This window comes from Notolepis coatsorum (genome assembly GCF_963971535.1).
Source record: "Notolepis coatsorum genome assembly, contig: SCAFFOLD_419, whole genome shotgun sequence".
NCBI lineage: Eukaryota > Metazoa > Chordata > Actinopteri > Aulopiformes > Paralepididae > Notolepis > Notolepis coatsorum.
The window spans coordinates 37641-51924 of NW_028174481.1; the positions used below are offsets into that span (position 1 = coordinate 37641).

At 46.4% G+C, this 14284-nt stretch overlaps 1 protein-coding gene across 1 annotated transcript in view; it reads left to right on the forward strand.

Moving 5' to 3' along the window:
• Window positions 1–245: 245 nt before the first annotated feature.
• LOC311247542 (sodium/calcium exchanger 1-like) overlaps window positions 246–14284 on the forward strand; it is a gene marked incomplete at both ends in the record, with an annotated part of 41794 nt that continues 27755 nt past the window's right edge. The window contains 2 exons of the mRNA XM_084338581.1: window positions 246–259; window positions 8679–9458. Coding sequence (XP_084194707.1) covers window positions 246–259; window positions 8679–9458 — 794 coding nt within the window. The remainder of the gene's footprint in view (window positions 260–8678; window positions 9459–14284) is intronic.

The following is a 14284-nucleotide window of genomic DNA, read 5'->3' on the forward strand; positions in this document are numbered from 1 at the left end:
GGAGTGAAGAAGGCTCTCGCCGTGATTATGACAGGACCCCCCCTCTACGGGCGCCTCCTGGCGGCCCTCCAGGCTTGCCAAGGTTGGCCTGATGGAAGTCCCGGATGAGGTCCGGATCCAGAACCATCCCACGGGAGACCCAGCTGCGCTCCTCCGGGCCGTAGCCCTCCCAGTCGACCAGGTACTGGAAGCCGCGGTGACGCACGTCCAGCAGCTGCCGGATGATGTAGGCCGGATGGTCGTCGATGACCAGCGGAGGGTGAGGCTCCGGAGCTGGGGGAGACAGGGGGCTGGAGACCACCGGCTTCAGCTGGGAAACATGAAACGAGGGGTGAATGCGCATGATGGAGGGGAGCTGGAGCTTGACGACTGAGGGGTTAATAACGGACAGAATCTTATAGGGACCAACAAAACGGGGGGTGAGTTTACAGGAAATTTATTTGAGTGGCAGGTCCCGGGACGAGAGCCAAACCATCTGACCTGGCTGATAGTCGGGGACCGGGGTCCGGTGGCGGTCGGCGAAGCGGTGGTTCTGGTCAGCGGAGCGGAGGAGCGCGGCCCTGGTGTCCTCCCATACCCTCCTGCAGCGGTGAAGGTGCTCCTGCACCGAGGGAACAGAGATCTCCTCCTCCTGTGCAGGGAACAGTGGGGGCTGGTAGCCCAGAGAGGACTCGAAGGGGGACTGACCTGTGGCCGCGGAGGACAAGGAGTTGTGGGCGTACTGGATCCACGGCAGGAAAACACTCCAGCCGGAGGGGTCCCGGGTCGTTACGCAGCGGAGGGCGGACCCCAGGTCCTGGTTGGCCCGCTCCGACTGGCCGTTGGTCTGCAGGTGGTATCCGGAGGAGAGGCTGACCGTGGCCCCCAGGGCCCGGCAGAAGGCCTTCCAGACTTGGGAGATGAATTGAGGGCCCCTGTCGGAGACGATGTCCACCGGGATCCCGTGGAGGCGGAAGACGTGGAGCACCATCAGGTCCGCGGTCTCTGAAGCAGAGGGAAGTTTGGGGAGAGCAACAAAGTGCACTGCCTTCAAAACGGTGTGACCAGGGCCGGCCGGGAACAGGGAGCGGACGGAGGAGCCCGGCTGGTGGTCGGTGGGAAGCCTTCCCACGAGCACAGACGGTGCAGGCAAGGACGAAGGCGCGGGTGTCCTCCCTCATGGAGACCCACCAGAAGTGCCGCTTCAGCAGGGACAGGGTACGGTAGATCCCAGGATGACAGGCGAACCGAGAGGCGTGGATCCACTGGAGCACCTGGGAGCGGACAAGGTCGGGAACAAAAAGCCGGTTAGGTGGACCGTTACCTGGATCAGGCTGGACACGCTGAGCCTCCCGGACGACGGACTGGATCTCCCAGGTGGCGGAGGCCACCAAGCAGGAGGAGGAGAGGATGGTGTCAGGGTGCACGGGCTCCCTTTCGGGGACAAACTCCAGGAGAGGGCGTCTGGTTTAGTGTTCTTGGAGCCTGGCCTGTAGGTCAGGGTGAAATTGAACCGGGCGAAGAACAGTGCCCAGCGGGCCTGGCGGGAGTTCAGGCGCTTGGCCGTCTGGACGTAGGCGAGGTTCTTATGGTCCGTCCAGACCAGGAAGGAGATCTCTGGATCTCCAGCCAGTGCCTCCATTCCTCCAGAGCCAGCTTGACTGCCAGGAGCTCCAGGTTTCCAATATCGTAGTTGACCTCTGCTGGGGTCAGGCGGCGAGAGAAGAAGGCGCAGGGGTGCAGTCTCTGGTCGAGAGCGGAGCGTTGGGAGAGGGCCGCCCGCACTCCGGTACTTGAGGCGTCCACCTCCACCACGAACTGGCAGGACGTGTCCGGCTGGACGAGGATGGGCGCGGAGGTGAAGCGCCGGTGCAGCTCGGCGAAGGCGGAGTCCACTTTATCAGACCAGACGAAGGGCACGGAGGGCGAAGTGAGTTGGGTAAGGGGTGCAGCGACCCGGCTGTAGTCCCTGATGAAACGCCGGTAGAAGTTAGCAAACCCCAGGAAGCGTTGGAGCTGCTTGACGTTGGTGGGCCGGGGCCAGTCGGACACTGCCTTGATCTTCTCTGGGTCCGCCCAGATCCGGCCACTCTCTATTATGTAGCCGAGGAACCCGATGGAGGAGACGTGGAACTCACACTTCTCCGCCTTGACGAACAACTTGTTCTCCAGTAGGCGTTGGAGGACCCGGCGAACATGCTGGACGTGCTCCTCCATAGAGCGCGAAAAAATCGGAATGTCATCCAAATAAACAAAAACAGAGCGGTTAAGGACATCACAGAGAACGTCATTGACAAGGGCCTGGAAGACAGCAGGGGCGTTGGTCAGCCCAAAGGGCATTACCTTGTACTCGAAGTGACCGAGCGGGGTCTTGTTTGTTTGTTTGTTTATTTACACATATAAAAACAATTACATGTATAATACAATATAATCCACAAGGGATGTGTAGGAGAATTGCCTAAAAACCCTCTAGGGGCTTGCATGTGGCATTCACCAGGAAGCAAAATTACACTGATATTATATCAAGATAATATATAAAATCCCCCCCCCCCCCCCCCCAAAAAAAAAGCAGAGTTAATCAATGGCAGGGGGTACTTGTTCTTGATCGTGATGTTGTTGAGACCCCGGTAGTCAATACAGGGGCGAAGGGAGCCATCCTTCTTGGAAACGAAAAAGAAACACGCGCCGACAGGAGAGGAGGAGGGGGTAATAATGCCTGAGGCCAGGGACTCAAGTTTCAAATTTGATTGATTGAAAATGTTATTAACAGATTGCAGAATGGGTAGAATACAGTAAGGCTCAATACACACAATTTTTAAGGGGATGCAGACCAGAGAAAGACTTTCGTCTTGTTTACACCAGGGTCCCCCATTTTCAATTCATAATGAATTGTAAGTAGGGTGCAACTAGCACTGTGCAATCCATTCTTTGTGGATCTAGCCCTCAGTGTCGACACTCAGTGTCGTTAGTACAGTTGGTTGTTTTCAGCGCTTATGTGCATACTGTATCTGTTATTTAGTTAGGCCTAAGTAGATTTAGAATTTGTTTATTTATTAAGTTAATCCTTTCACTGCCGCACTACCAAACGGTTAACCCTTTCACTGCGACAATACACAGAAGGTTAACCCTTTCACTGCCACACGACAGACGGTTAATATAAACCGTGTTTGAATTTTTTTTGAGTTTGTTAAATACATGCTTTTGGTTTTTTTAAGTGGCGAGTGATGTTTTTTTGTTGTTCGCTTATTTCTCGCCCACATTATTAGTAGTGGAAGCAAATTAAGCTGTCCATGCTGAATTAAACCCTCTACTTTTTCTTTTTTTAAATGTATTTCATGGTTAACTTACTGGGGGGTCAGTAACTCACGATTAGCCACCTGCAGATGGCAGGGAGAGGTGCGGGTGTGATTCATCAGCAACAGTTTTCTCCACACAATGTATTTATTTCTTCTCTCATTTTCCACTCAGACTCTAATCTCTGTTGCTATTAGCAGCTCAATCTGCTATTTACAGCACAGCTTTCACCTCCTCTCCACCTCCTCTCCTCTTCATCTTCATCTCCTCTCCACCCCCACCTCCTCTCTCCTCTTCATCTTCCTTCATCTCCTCTCCACCTCATCCTCTCTCCTTTTTTTTTATCAATTTTTTTTTTATTATTATTTACATGAAACAAGACAACACATCAATCACAATCACAATGCACAGAACTTCACAGGAAAATAACAAAAACAATAATAATACAGAAATAACAATTTATAAATTATAAAGACAAAAAGAAAATAAAACAGAGTTCAACCTTTTTAAATTTTAAATTCAAGGGGTACTATCTAATAAATGACCAAATAGTGAAGAAATAGCTAAATAGCTGCCCCCCAATAAAATCCCCAGTTAAATTCAAGACATCACAAAAGACAGGACAGACAAGACATTTCCTCCTCCCCCTCCCACGAGACCGCCGGACTCCCCCGAACAAGCACCCCCACCCCGCTCAGCCGCACACGGCGGTCCTGACCTTCTCAGCTGCTGCAAACCACAGGTCAATCCCAGCCTGCCCCACCCCAATCACCCGCGCCGTGGATACCTCAAGATAAATCACATCCAACAGTGTTACGGACCAGTTAATCACTGTGAGCTTCTCAGGCTCCTTCCATCTCATTGCTATTAGCTTCTTCGCTGCTGTGACGCCCACTAGGACATCCCTTTTCAGTTGTACGGACGCGGGTAGTGTTGTTATATCGTTCAGGAGTAGCGTAACAGCTGTGAATGGGATAGTTAAGCCACACAGATCTGAAAGTTTGTCCGCTATTGACCTCCAGAAGCGGGCCACTGGTGGGCAATCCCAATACATATGCATATAAGTGCCAGTGGCCTTTTGAGAGCACAAAGTGCACCGAGAGTCGGTTATCAGTCCCATAGCAAATAGCTTCCTAGGTGTAAGATAGGTCTGTGGTATAATTATGTCCTCATGTAAATATATCCCCCTCCCTGTGTTCCCTTTACCTGTGCCCCCCCCCCCTCTCTGTGGAATAAGACACCCCCCTCCCCTGTGTCCCCCCAACCTGTACCCCCTCCCCCCCATCTGACCTATCAAATGGGACCACACACCCCCTTTGTTGAACTATAAAGGGCTCTTCCCGACCACAATCAAGGCTTCTTACCTGGGGGATTTCAGCTGATCACCTGGGGCGAGAGCCTCAGCCATTCTCTCTATGTATTCTATCTGTTTGGTTAATAAACCTTGTTATTATCCAAGCCTCGGTTGACTGAGACATTCTTCATCAGGATATCCACAAATATCCCACAATTGGCGTCTACGAACTTGTGACGGACTTTTTGCGTCCTCCCGGCGTGCTGTATCATTCAACTATACAGAGAAAAGTGAGTATAATAGGATGGTCGACAAAATGTATGGAAAGGAATTGAAACCTTCCCGCTTTTCTCTGTGCCAGGTGAATATTACAGAATGTTGTCAAATATTGAGATCATGGCTGAGTAGAATAATGTGCATTAATATATCTGATCTGTATTGAGAATCGTTACCAGGGCGCGCGTGCACCTGGGTCCTTATCAGGAGGTTCTGAAAGGATGGGTTATATGTGCTATTCCCAAAAGTTTAGGCACACAGGTTGAAGTGCTATTCCAGGTCGAGTCGGAGCCGACCAAAAGTTAAGGCACACAATACAGGTTGTTGGATTGCTACCCCAAGTCTAATTCAGACTAAAAAATAGGCAACAAGGCAAGAAACGTGGGCTTATTATGATGTGATATTCATTGTTTCAACCTCAAACTAAGCCCACAATCTCTTCCTTTCCTGAAAACGATGTATTTTGGATTAAATTAACCAATTGATTATACAGATAGCGGGAAGATGACCTGTCTCGGGAGTACGTGAATGTACATTTAACGAGTCGCAGGTCGAAGGGGCCGAGAGTATGATTAAAAGGTATATATAATCTAATATATCGCTGGTAAATTTCGAAGTCAGGTTCGGTCGTTATGATTTTAATAACGATGTGTAGTTATATATCAAGGGTATAAATGCCTTGTCGCAACAGATGTTGGAACAATACAGATGCTGGCCGACTAAACGAACAAGCGATCCAATACAATCAGATATATACACACGTTAACTTATATGTATTAGTGTTTGTTTGTCTGTTTAAGTCTCGTTCGTATGTGCACAAGTATTATAGGACCCATCGCGTTGCTTTATTGAGTCAAGAACCGGCTACGGATAGCGCGACGAGCATTGAGAGACTAGTTACCGTTATACAAAGAATAACATTGAAGTGCAGTTCACGGGAACAAATTGTAGTAATTTCCGGATTCCGCAGAACACCGGCCCACGGGAACAACCATTTGGAGAAGTATAGTTTTATCGTTTCAGTTTGTTTACGTTTCACATATGCACAGGCGCGTTCATTCGGTAACAAAACGCTGGTATAGGAATTCCAGGATATTGAGAGCTCGTTGGAAAAATACTGTATGAATTGCAAAGCGTTATTTCCGAGGCGAATGAGAACGCACGAACGTCGCATGGAGCGATGACGTCACGCTATGCGCGCCGTGAAGTGATTATTTTATATTAAACTATCCATAAGCGAACGTAAAGTGTAATGTACCCAAGGCCAAGGGTGCGTGAAATCCACGTGTAGTATATGTTTTATTTGTATATGTATGTGCGCGCTGCTATTGGAAAATGTTGAGTTGAGGTGGCGAGATGCGGGTTGCTGACGACACGTAACGGATCCAACCCAACACAACAGCTGTCCCCGGTGAGTATAAAAATCATAAATATAGATGCATTGATTGATTGAAAACTTTATTAACAGATTGCAGAATGGGTACAATACAGCACAGCTCAATACACAATTGTTAAGGGGATGCAGACCAGAGAGAGACTTTAGATTTGTTTACATCAGGGTCCCCCATTTTCAATACCAGATTTGTTTACATCAGGGTCCCCCATTTTCAATTTATCAGAACATATTATGACATACATGACAGACAGATAGTCAGTACTGCTACATCTATACATTTATGACATACCAGATTTGCAAATTCAGTACTTTTTGTGATACAAAAGGAGTCAAGAAAAGGGAGTCATTTGACGTAGAAACTGTACATATACACAACTATCAGTTAAAGCAAATTACAACTATCTCAGATCACTTGAGTGTTTATGTTGCTTTAATTTACACATTATAAGTCACATAAAGCTAATTACAATGTCTGTTTCAGAATTATAATACATCTGTGGGCGTACCTTGTAGTCCACATAAACAGCGTTAGATTAGGCTTAATAAGCTTTTAATGTTAAAAAACTTGGGCACAAACAACATAGATCATGTTTAAAAGTAAGATGTTTAGGTTATATTCACTTGAGTTAATGTGTTTATCTAAAGAACCAATGAAAGATAACTAGCCCTTTCCATTGTAAGACATTTTTAAACATGATTCAAAATGTGTGGGTCCACATTCATATGCTTGTGTACATATGCGATATGATTGATAAATGATAACACTATCATTACATCCAAGAACGGGATGGATGAGATCTAGCTAATGTTTGTTGAGCACACAGACAGTCAAAGAGGATTCACCCAGGTTTTAGAAAAGAGTGGAAAATTAACATGTGTTTGTATTTACAGATCTGGCTCTGAGGCGAGATGCAAAACAGTGAATGACTACACCCAAATTGTATCACAAAAGACAGAAAATCCAACAATTTGCATGTCAACCGAGAGACAGTGCAGAGCTGAGAGACAATCGATTGACCATTTGGAACAAATCTACATCCAAAACACCCACATGTAAATTTCTTCAGAGTGGGCACTTGGGAGACAAAGCAATGCAAATGCCTGCACTCGTGACCACAGACTTGATGAACTCACCTAGCGGTGGATGGCAACAGAGAACCACTTAATTAACATGAATTAGACACCGGTGATGAATTTGCAGTTATGAAAATCTACCTAACTCCCATACTAACAATAACTAACCAGTCGTTTTCATCATCTCTTTTCAAAAGACACATGAATTAGAGAAGTGCCCGAGATGAAAGATTAATGATGAAAACAACTACTTACAATCCCCTCCTTCTATTCTCTGTTCATAACCAATAACATGCATGACTTTCCTTAGACTACTCTTTTAACAACTAATACTCTCCATGATTGCAAAATTATCAACCACCAAAATTGCAGCACAATTATCTAAATGTACAAGATATCAACAACATTGATCATTTAGCTGACACTTTTATCCAAAGCGACTCACAGGTTCTGTACGACAGGACATCAGGCAAGGCACACCTCTATCAGCTGAGTAACAATGGTCATCAAAGTGTTGAGTGCTACAGTGTAGATTAGTTTATTAGGACAAATGCATGACAGTAAGGTTAGTTAAAACGTAGATGACAAAACAAATGATTGTTTTTCATGCAAAAATTAACTGGCTACCTAGATTTTATGTTTTTTCCCCATGCTATGCTATGATGAGCCATACTGAGATGTGAAAAACGCCAGAGAAGTCGTGGCGAGGTAAGTATCCTGAGGCACACCCAACGCATCCTGAGGTAAGATCAACTTCAATTTAACACCACAGACTATTTTATCTGATTCAAGACTTTGGCCATTCATTTACAAATTTTATTTAAAGCCTAATGCTGTAAGATCTAGTTAGACACAAGATCTGATAAAATTGTAGTGAATGTGACCTTCTTGACGTAAGTTATCACTGCTAATGCAATTGGTTTGCATTTCCTATTGTCAATTAAGTGATTTTATTTACTATGAATTGAATTAATCCCAAAATGATTTTCCACTTTAGCAGAAAGGCGTTGAATCATTTATGTGAGGAGTTTTCTAAGGCAGTGTTTATCACCCTCAGATCACGAATTGGTGAGAGAACAGGACGAGTGAGACGACGCGTGACATAAACCACGAACGACGGCAGGACCAGACAGAGAGGAACACAACCCAGTGACCTGAGCGACCCACGACAGCATACTACCAGGGACGCCGCCAAGGAGCTGCGGACACAACCAGAGGCGACGACAACAACCGTGGGAGAACCATCCAACCCAGCCCACAGACATCCCCAAGAAAGTGGAGCAGGGGACCACGAAGGAGACTGACCAAGGAGACACTGACGAAGAGGAGATCAACCTTTTGACGGCCTCCACCCCGGCACTGCAGACCACGACAGACCGAGATCAAGACGGAGTCTAACGTGGCTCTGTCGGACCACGGCGGGGAGCTGATCGTGGAGTCGGACAGCGGGATGGTGATCCACGAGACCCACGGCCTGGAGTGCAGCGAGTGCGGCGAGATCTTTGGCAGCATCGCCAACCTCCACCAGCACTTTGAGATCCACAAGGACATCAACCCGTACATCTGTGTCCACTGTGGCGAGAGCTTCGCCGTGGAGGCCAGCCTCAAGCAGCACATGAAAATCCACACGAAAGAAAAGGCGTACGCCCCCACCGGGGTCGAGATGGTCGGCAAGGGCGTCATCGACGCCTTCAACCTCAAGTCTCACCAGATGCCGGAGAAGCCCCATCAGTGCTCCGAGTGTAGCAAGAGCTTCGCGGCGGCCATCTATCTCAGAGAACACATGAAGATGTACTCGGATGACAAGCCGTACAAGTGCACCCAGTGTAGGAAGAGCTTTGTACGCAGGAGGCATCTGAAGAAGCACCAGGAGCTCCACACACGCGAGAAGCCGTACACCTGTGGCCAGTGCAGTAAAGGCTTCACCACATCCTCCAGCCCCAAGCAACACCAGAAGACCCACGCCGTGGGGGTAGTAGGGGACAAGCCCCATCGATGCACACAGTGTGCGAAGTGCTTTGCAACCGCGGCTAACTTGAAGGAGCACAAGAGGGGGGTCCACTCGGGAGAGAAGCCGTACAAATGCAACATGTGCCGGAAGAGTTTCGTTCGCAAGCGCCACCTGAAGAAGCAAACCCATCACCTGCAAACGGGAACTGAAGTCCCCGACCATCAAGGTGGATTCCCATGACAAGATTGTCATCCGTGTGAGAAAGAGCGTCCTACTGACTAGCCACTACACCGGCGGGCCCTCGCCCTCCATCAAGTGGTACCGCAATGACGAGGAGAGGACAGCGAAACCAGCACAACACATTCAAAAAACGCCCTGACCACCATGTCTCTGGGCCTGATGGGAGCCAAGCGTGAGCACAGTGGCAGACATGTGGTGGTGATGGAGAGCAGCGCAGACAAGTGACCCTTGACAGGGAATGGACGGCGACCAGTGAATATTCCCGACTGCATCGTCAAGAAGAGACACATAGCAAATGAGACATGTGGACCAAGAGACTTCTGAATACACATGGTCCAAAAATGTTATGTATTTATTTACTTTTTACTGTCTTACTGCCACACGACAGGCTCACAGAAACATCAACTGAATGTACGATACGTTCAACACACAGCAGGTCACCACAGAAGGACACATCCCCGACCGAGAACAGATGATCAACACTTCACAGCAACTGTCAGATTCACAAACAAGAACTGTAATTTTATAATGACAATGAGAAATGATCACAGAGTCACATTGCAAAATGGTATTGTTAAACAGGGCAGAACCAGTTGGATTGTTCCAAGACACCAAGTTTGTTTTGACCACAGAACAATGCATAACGATTATCATAATCACCTTTTATATTAACCACTAGGTTAACGGTTTTCAATTTTATTTTGACACATTAGCCACTAAGGTAATGTCTATTGTATGTATTTATTTAATTTGTATGTGTTACTGTTTGGCCCTGCCACACGACCGACAGAGAACACCTTGTCAACAACGACGCAACATCATTCAGATTAATACCTTCACAAGCAGGAAACTTTTCACACAATTGTATGTATCTGCAAAACGATGAACTAGGGATGTGATGAAAAGAAATCAATGAGAAAGCATTAACAATGGTTAGTAATAATGAGCTAAAATGTATTGCTGAAGGAAGAAGTGACCACATGATCACATTACATCACATTAGAATTACTTAGGTTACAAAATTGTATTGTCAGACAAGAAAGAATCAGTTGTTTTATTCTCTCATAGAAGAGGACATGTAACGTTGTTTTGCACCTGTATGGTGAACCATTGATAGTATATGCACTAGAATTACATACAGAAGCGATGCATAAGACGTTTTATCTCCTCATTTATAGAGAAGAAATGGAGAAAATTGCCTGATTCTAAGTAAAGACCAACAAAGCTGACACTCAAACTCAGATTAAATACAACTGGATCCTAAGTAATTTCATCAAGAATCATCACAAAATGTGCAAAAATATATATATATATTTGTGAACAGTTTCCCATAAACAATCATGTTAGTTTTATTAACCACCAGGTTAACGGTTGTTAAAATGTTTTTGTACACATTAGCCTTATGTGTAAATCCGATTCCTAATAATTATGAACACAATTTTGTTTTTTCACCCTGTGCATTCTGACCACACAGACAGTGCATGTATTTAATTGGTTTATTACGATGCCTGTATGCACAACGATCACATTAGCTCCCCAGAATCACGACATGAACGACTGAAGGTATGCCAAGATATTTGCACAGCGATAGCTTCTAATGATTATGTTAATTGTTGTTTGATATCAGAGATGAGGACCAATCATTGATATAGGTATTTTGAGCGATTAATAAAAGAAAAGGGTGATATCTTCCCACATCTCTGATATCAAAATAACACAGACCGCAGTCCAGTCGATCATGTCATGAATCATGTATGTAAATAATTCTATTAATCATGTATGTAAATAATTCTATTTTAAACTATTATCCCCACTTTTACCTGTTCCAAACAAACCTGGTATATTATACATTAATCTCACCCACATTATAAGAAAGAAAAGTGAGTATTGTGGTATAATTATGTCCTCATGTAAATATATCCCCCTCCCTGTGTTCCCTTTACCTGTGCCCCCCCCCCCTCTCTGTGGAATAAGACACCCCCCTCCCCTGTGTCCCCCCAACCTGTACCCCCTCCCCCCCATCTGACCTATCAAATGGGACCACACACCCCCTTTGTTGAACTATAAAGGGCTCTTCCCGACCACAATCAAGGCTTCTTACCTGGGGGATTTCAGCTGATCACCTGGGGCGAGAGCCTCAGCCATTCTCTCTATGTATTCTATCTGTTTGGTTAATAAACCTTGTTATTATCCAAGCCTCGGTTGACTGAGACATTCTTCATCAGGATATCCACAAATATCCCACAGGTCCTATGAATATAATTAAAATTAATTTGCTGGTGATTGGGGTTGCGGGAAGACAATGCCACATTTGCCCAAACATCATCCCAGTCAAACTCGGGGTCCAACTCCGGGATATCCACACGCCAGATTGTATCCAATGATACATCTTTATACGTGGATTGAATTAAGAGCGTATAAAAGTCTGAGACAAACCCTCTGGAGGTCGTCCTGTCCACTATGAGCCTGAGGAAGGGGTGTGGGTGTAAAGCTTGAGCCCACGGCACGCCATGCGCCCTCAGCGCTGACCTTAGTTGAAGGTAAAGAAAGAAGGACTCGCCGGGAAGATCATAAAATGCTCTTAAGTCCTGAAACGCACGGAGGCCGTTCTTATCATAAATATCCTCCAGAGTATGAACTCCCCTCCTTTGCCATTGAGGAATATTAACCGGCTTGTGCCCAACAAGTAATTGCTGGTTATTAAAAATTGGAGAGTCCAGGTGCCATGGGCATTTAACCCCACACGACTTCTGTACATTACGCCACGTTTGGATCACGTGAGTTATGATCGGTCCATACCTCAGTCGGCATTTCGAAATAGGGACAGTGGAGTACACCACATCCTGCAATCTTAGCGGTGAGACCGCCGCCGCTTCTAAGGAGCGCCAAGATACAGCATCTACAGGGTCTAGCCAGCACATCAGAGGTCTCAGTGAAAAGGACCAGAAATAAAGCTTAAAATCAGGGATCGCGAGGCCCCCATCTTGTTTCCTACGTTGAGTAGTAGCTCTTTTGATTCTCGGGCGTTTGTTATTCCAGATAAACTTAGATACCATCGATTGTACCTTGCGCCAGTCTATTGGAGGGGGCAGGGGGAGCATTGAGCTAACAAAATGTATCCTAGGCAGGACGTTCATTTTGATTATGGAAGCCCGGGCTTGTAAGGAGTTAGGAAGGGATGACCATCTGTCTAGATCCTGGCGTATTTTATCATAAGTACCCGTGAAGTTGTACTTAGTAGTTTGACTCAGCGTGGGGAATATCTCTATGCCTAAGTATTTAAAATGTTCCACTATGGGGATATCAGCTGGTAGTCGCACCGCCTTGGCCAGCTCATTAAGAGGTAGGCAGGCTGATTTGTTCCAGTTAATCTTAAAGCCTGACAATTTACCAAAGTCGTCGATTATTCCCAGTAATTTTGTGGCCGACCGGGAAGGGTCGTCCATAAAAATCAGTAGGTAATCCGCATAGAGAGCAATTTTGTGTGGTGTATTATTGATCATTATGGGGACGATGTCCTCCGATTGCCTAATAAATTGGGCCAATGGTTCGAGGGAAAGCGCGAATAGTCCTGGGCTCAGAGGACAACCCTGTCTAGAAGATCTGGAGACTGGAAAAAGTGTGGAACAGTTTTTGCCTGTCAGTATCATTGCCGACGGCGAGGCATACAGGACTTTAATCATATGAATAAAACTCTTTCCAAGACCCATAACCTCAAGTACCTTCCACAGGTATGACCACTCTAGTCTGTCAAACGCCTTCATGGCATCCAAACCAAAGACAGAACTGTGGATGGAGCTGTATTGTCTTTACTGTTATCGACTACATGCAACAGCCTCCTAAGATTATCTGCAGCCAGGCGCCCCGGGATAAAACCAGTCTGATCGCAGTGTACCAATACCGTCATAAATCTCTGCAGGCGGCGGGCCAGCACCCACCTCCTCCTCTCTCCTATTCATCTTCCTTCATCTCCTCTCCACCTCCTCTCTCCTCTTCATCTTCCTTCATCTCCTCTCCACCTCCTCCTCTCTCCTCTTCATCTTCCTTCATCTCCTCTCCACCTCCTCTCTCCTCTTCATCTTCCTTCACCTCCTCTCCACCTCCTCTCCTCTTCATCTTCCTTCATCTCCTCTCCTCCTCCTATCTCCTCTCTCCTCTTCCTTCATCTCCTCTCCTTCTCCTCTCTCGTCTCCATCTTCCATCATCTCCTCTCCACCTCCTTCTCCTCTCTTGTCTCCATCTTCCTTCATCTCCTCTTCATCTTCCTTCATCTCCTCTCCACCTCCTCCTCTCTCCTCTCCATCTTCCTTCATCTCCTCAGTATCAAAGCCTTTCGTTAAAGCCCCCCCCTTTCAGGATTCCATCACTGCACAGCATCACACACACACACACACACACACACACACACACACACACACACACACACACACACACACACACACACACACACACACACACACACACACACTATTAAAAGTACAGCCAACCTCAAGAATGGACACCTCCCTAAGGTGTTCATTTACAACAAAGACATCACACACACACACACACACACACACACACACACACACACACACACACACACACACACACACACACACACACACACACACACACCTTTGAAAACAAGACCTATTTATTGTATTATCTCAACATAAATAGGTAAAAGGACCTTTGAACACAGGAAGGTAAACACAAACACACTGTATTTTGTCTGTTTCCTCCTAGTTACATCCCTCCTAGTTACACATTCTATTTTTATTTTTACTTCTCCACTGTA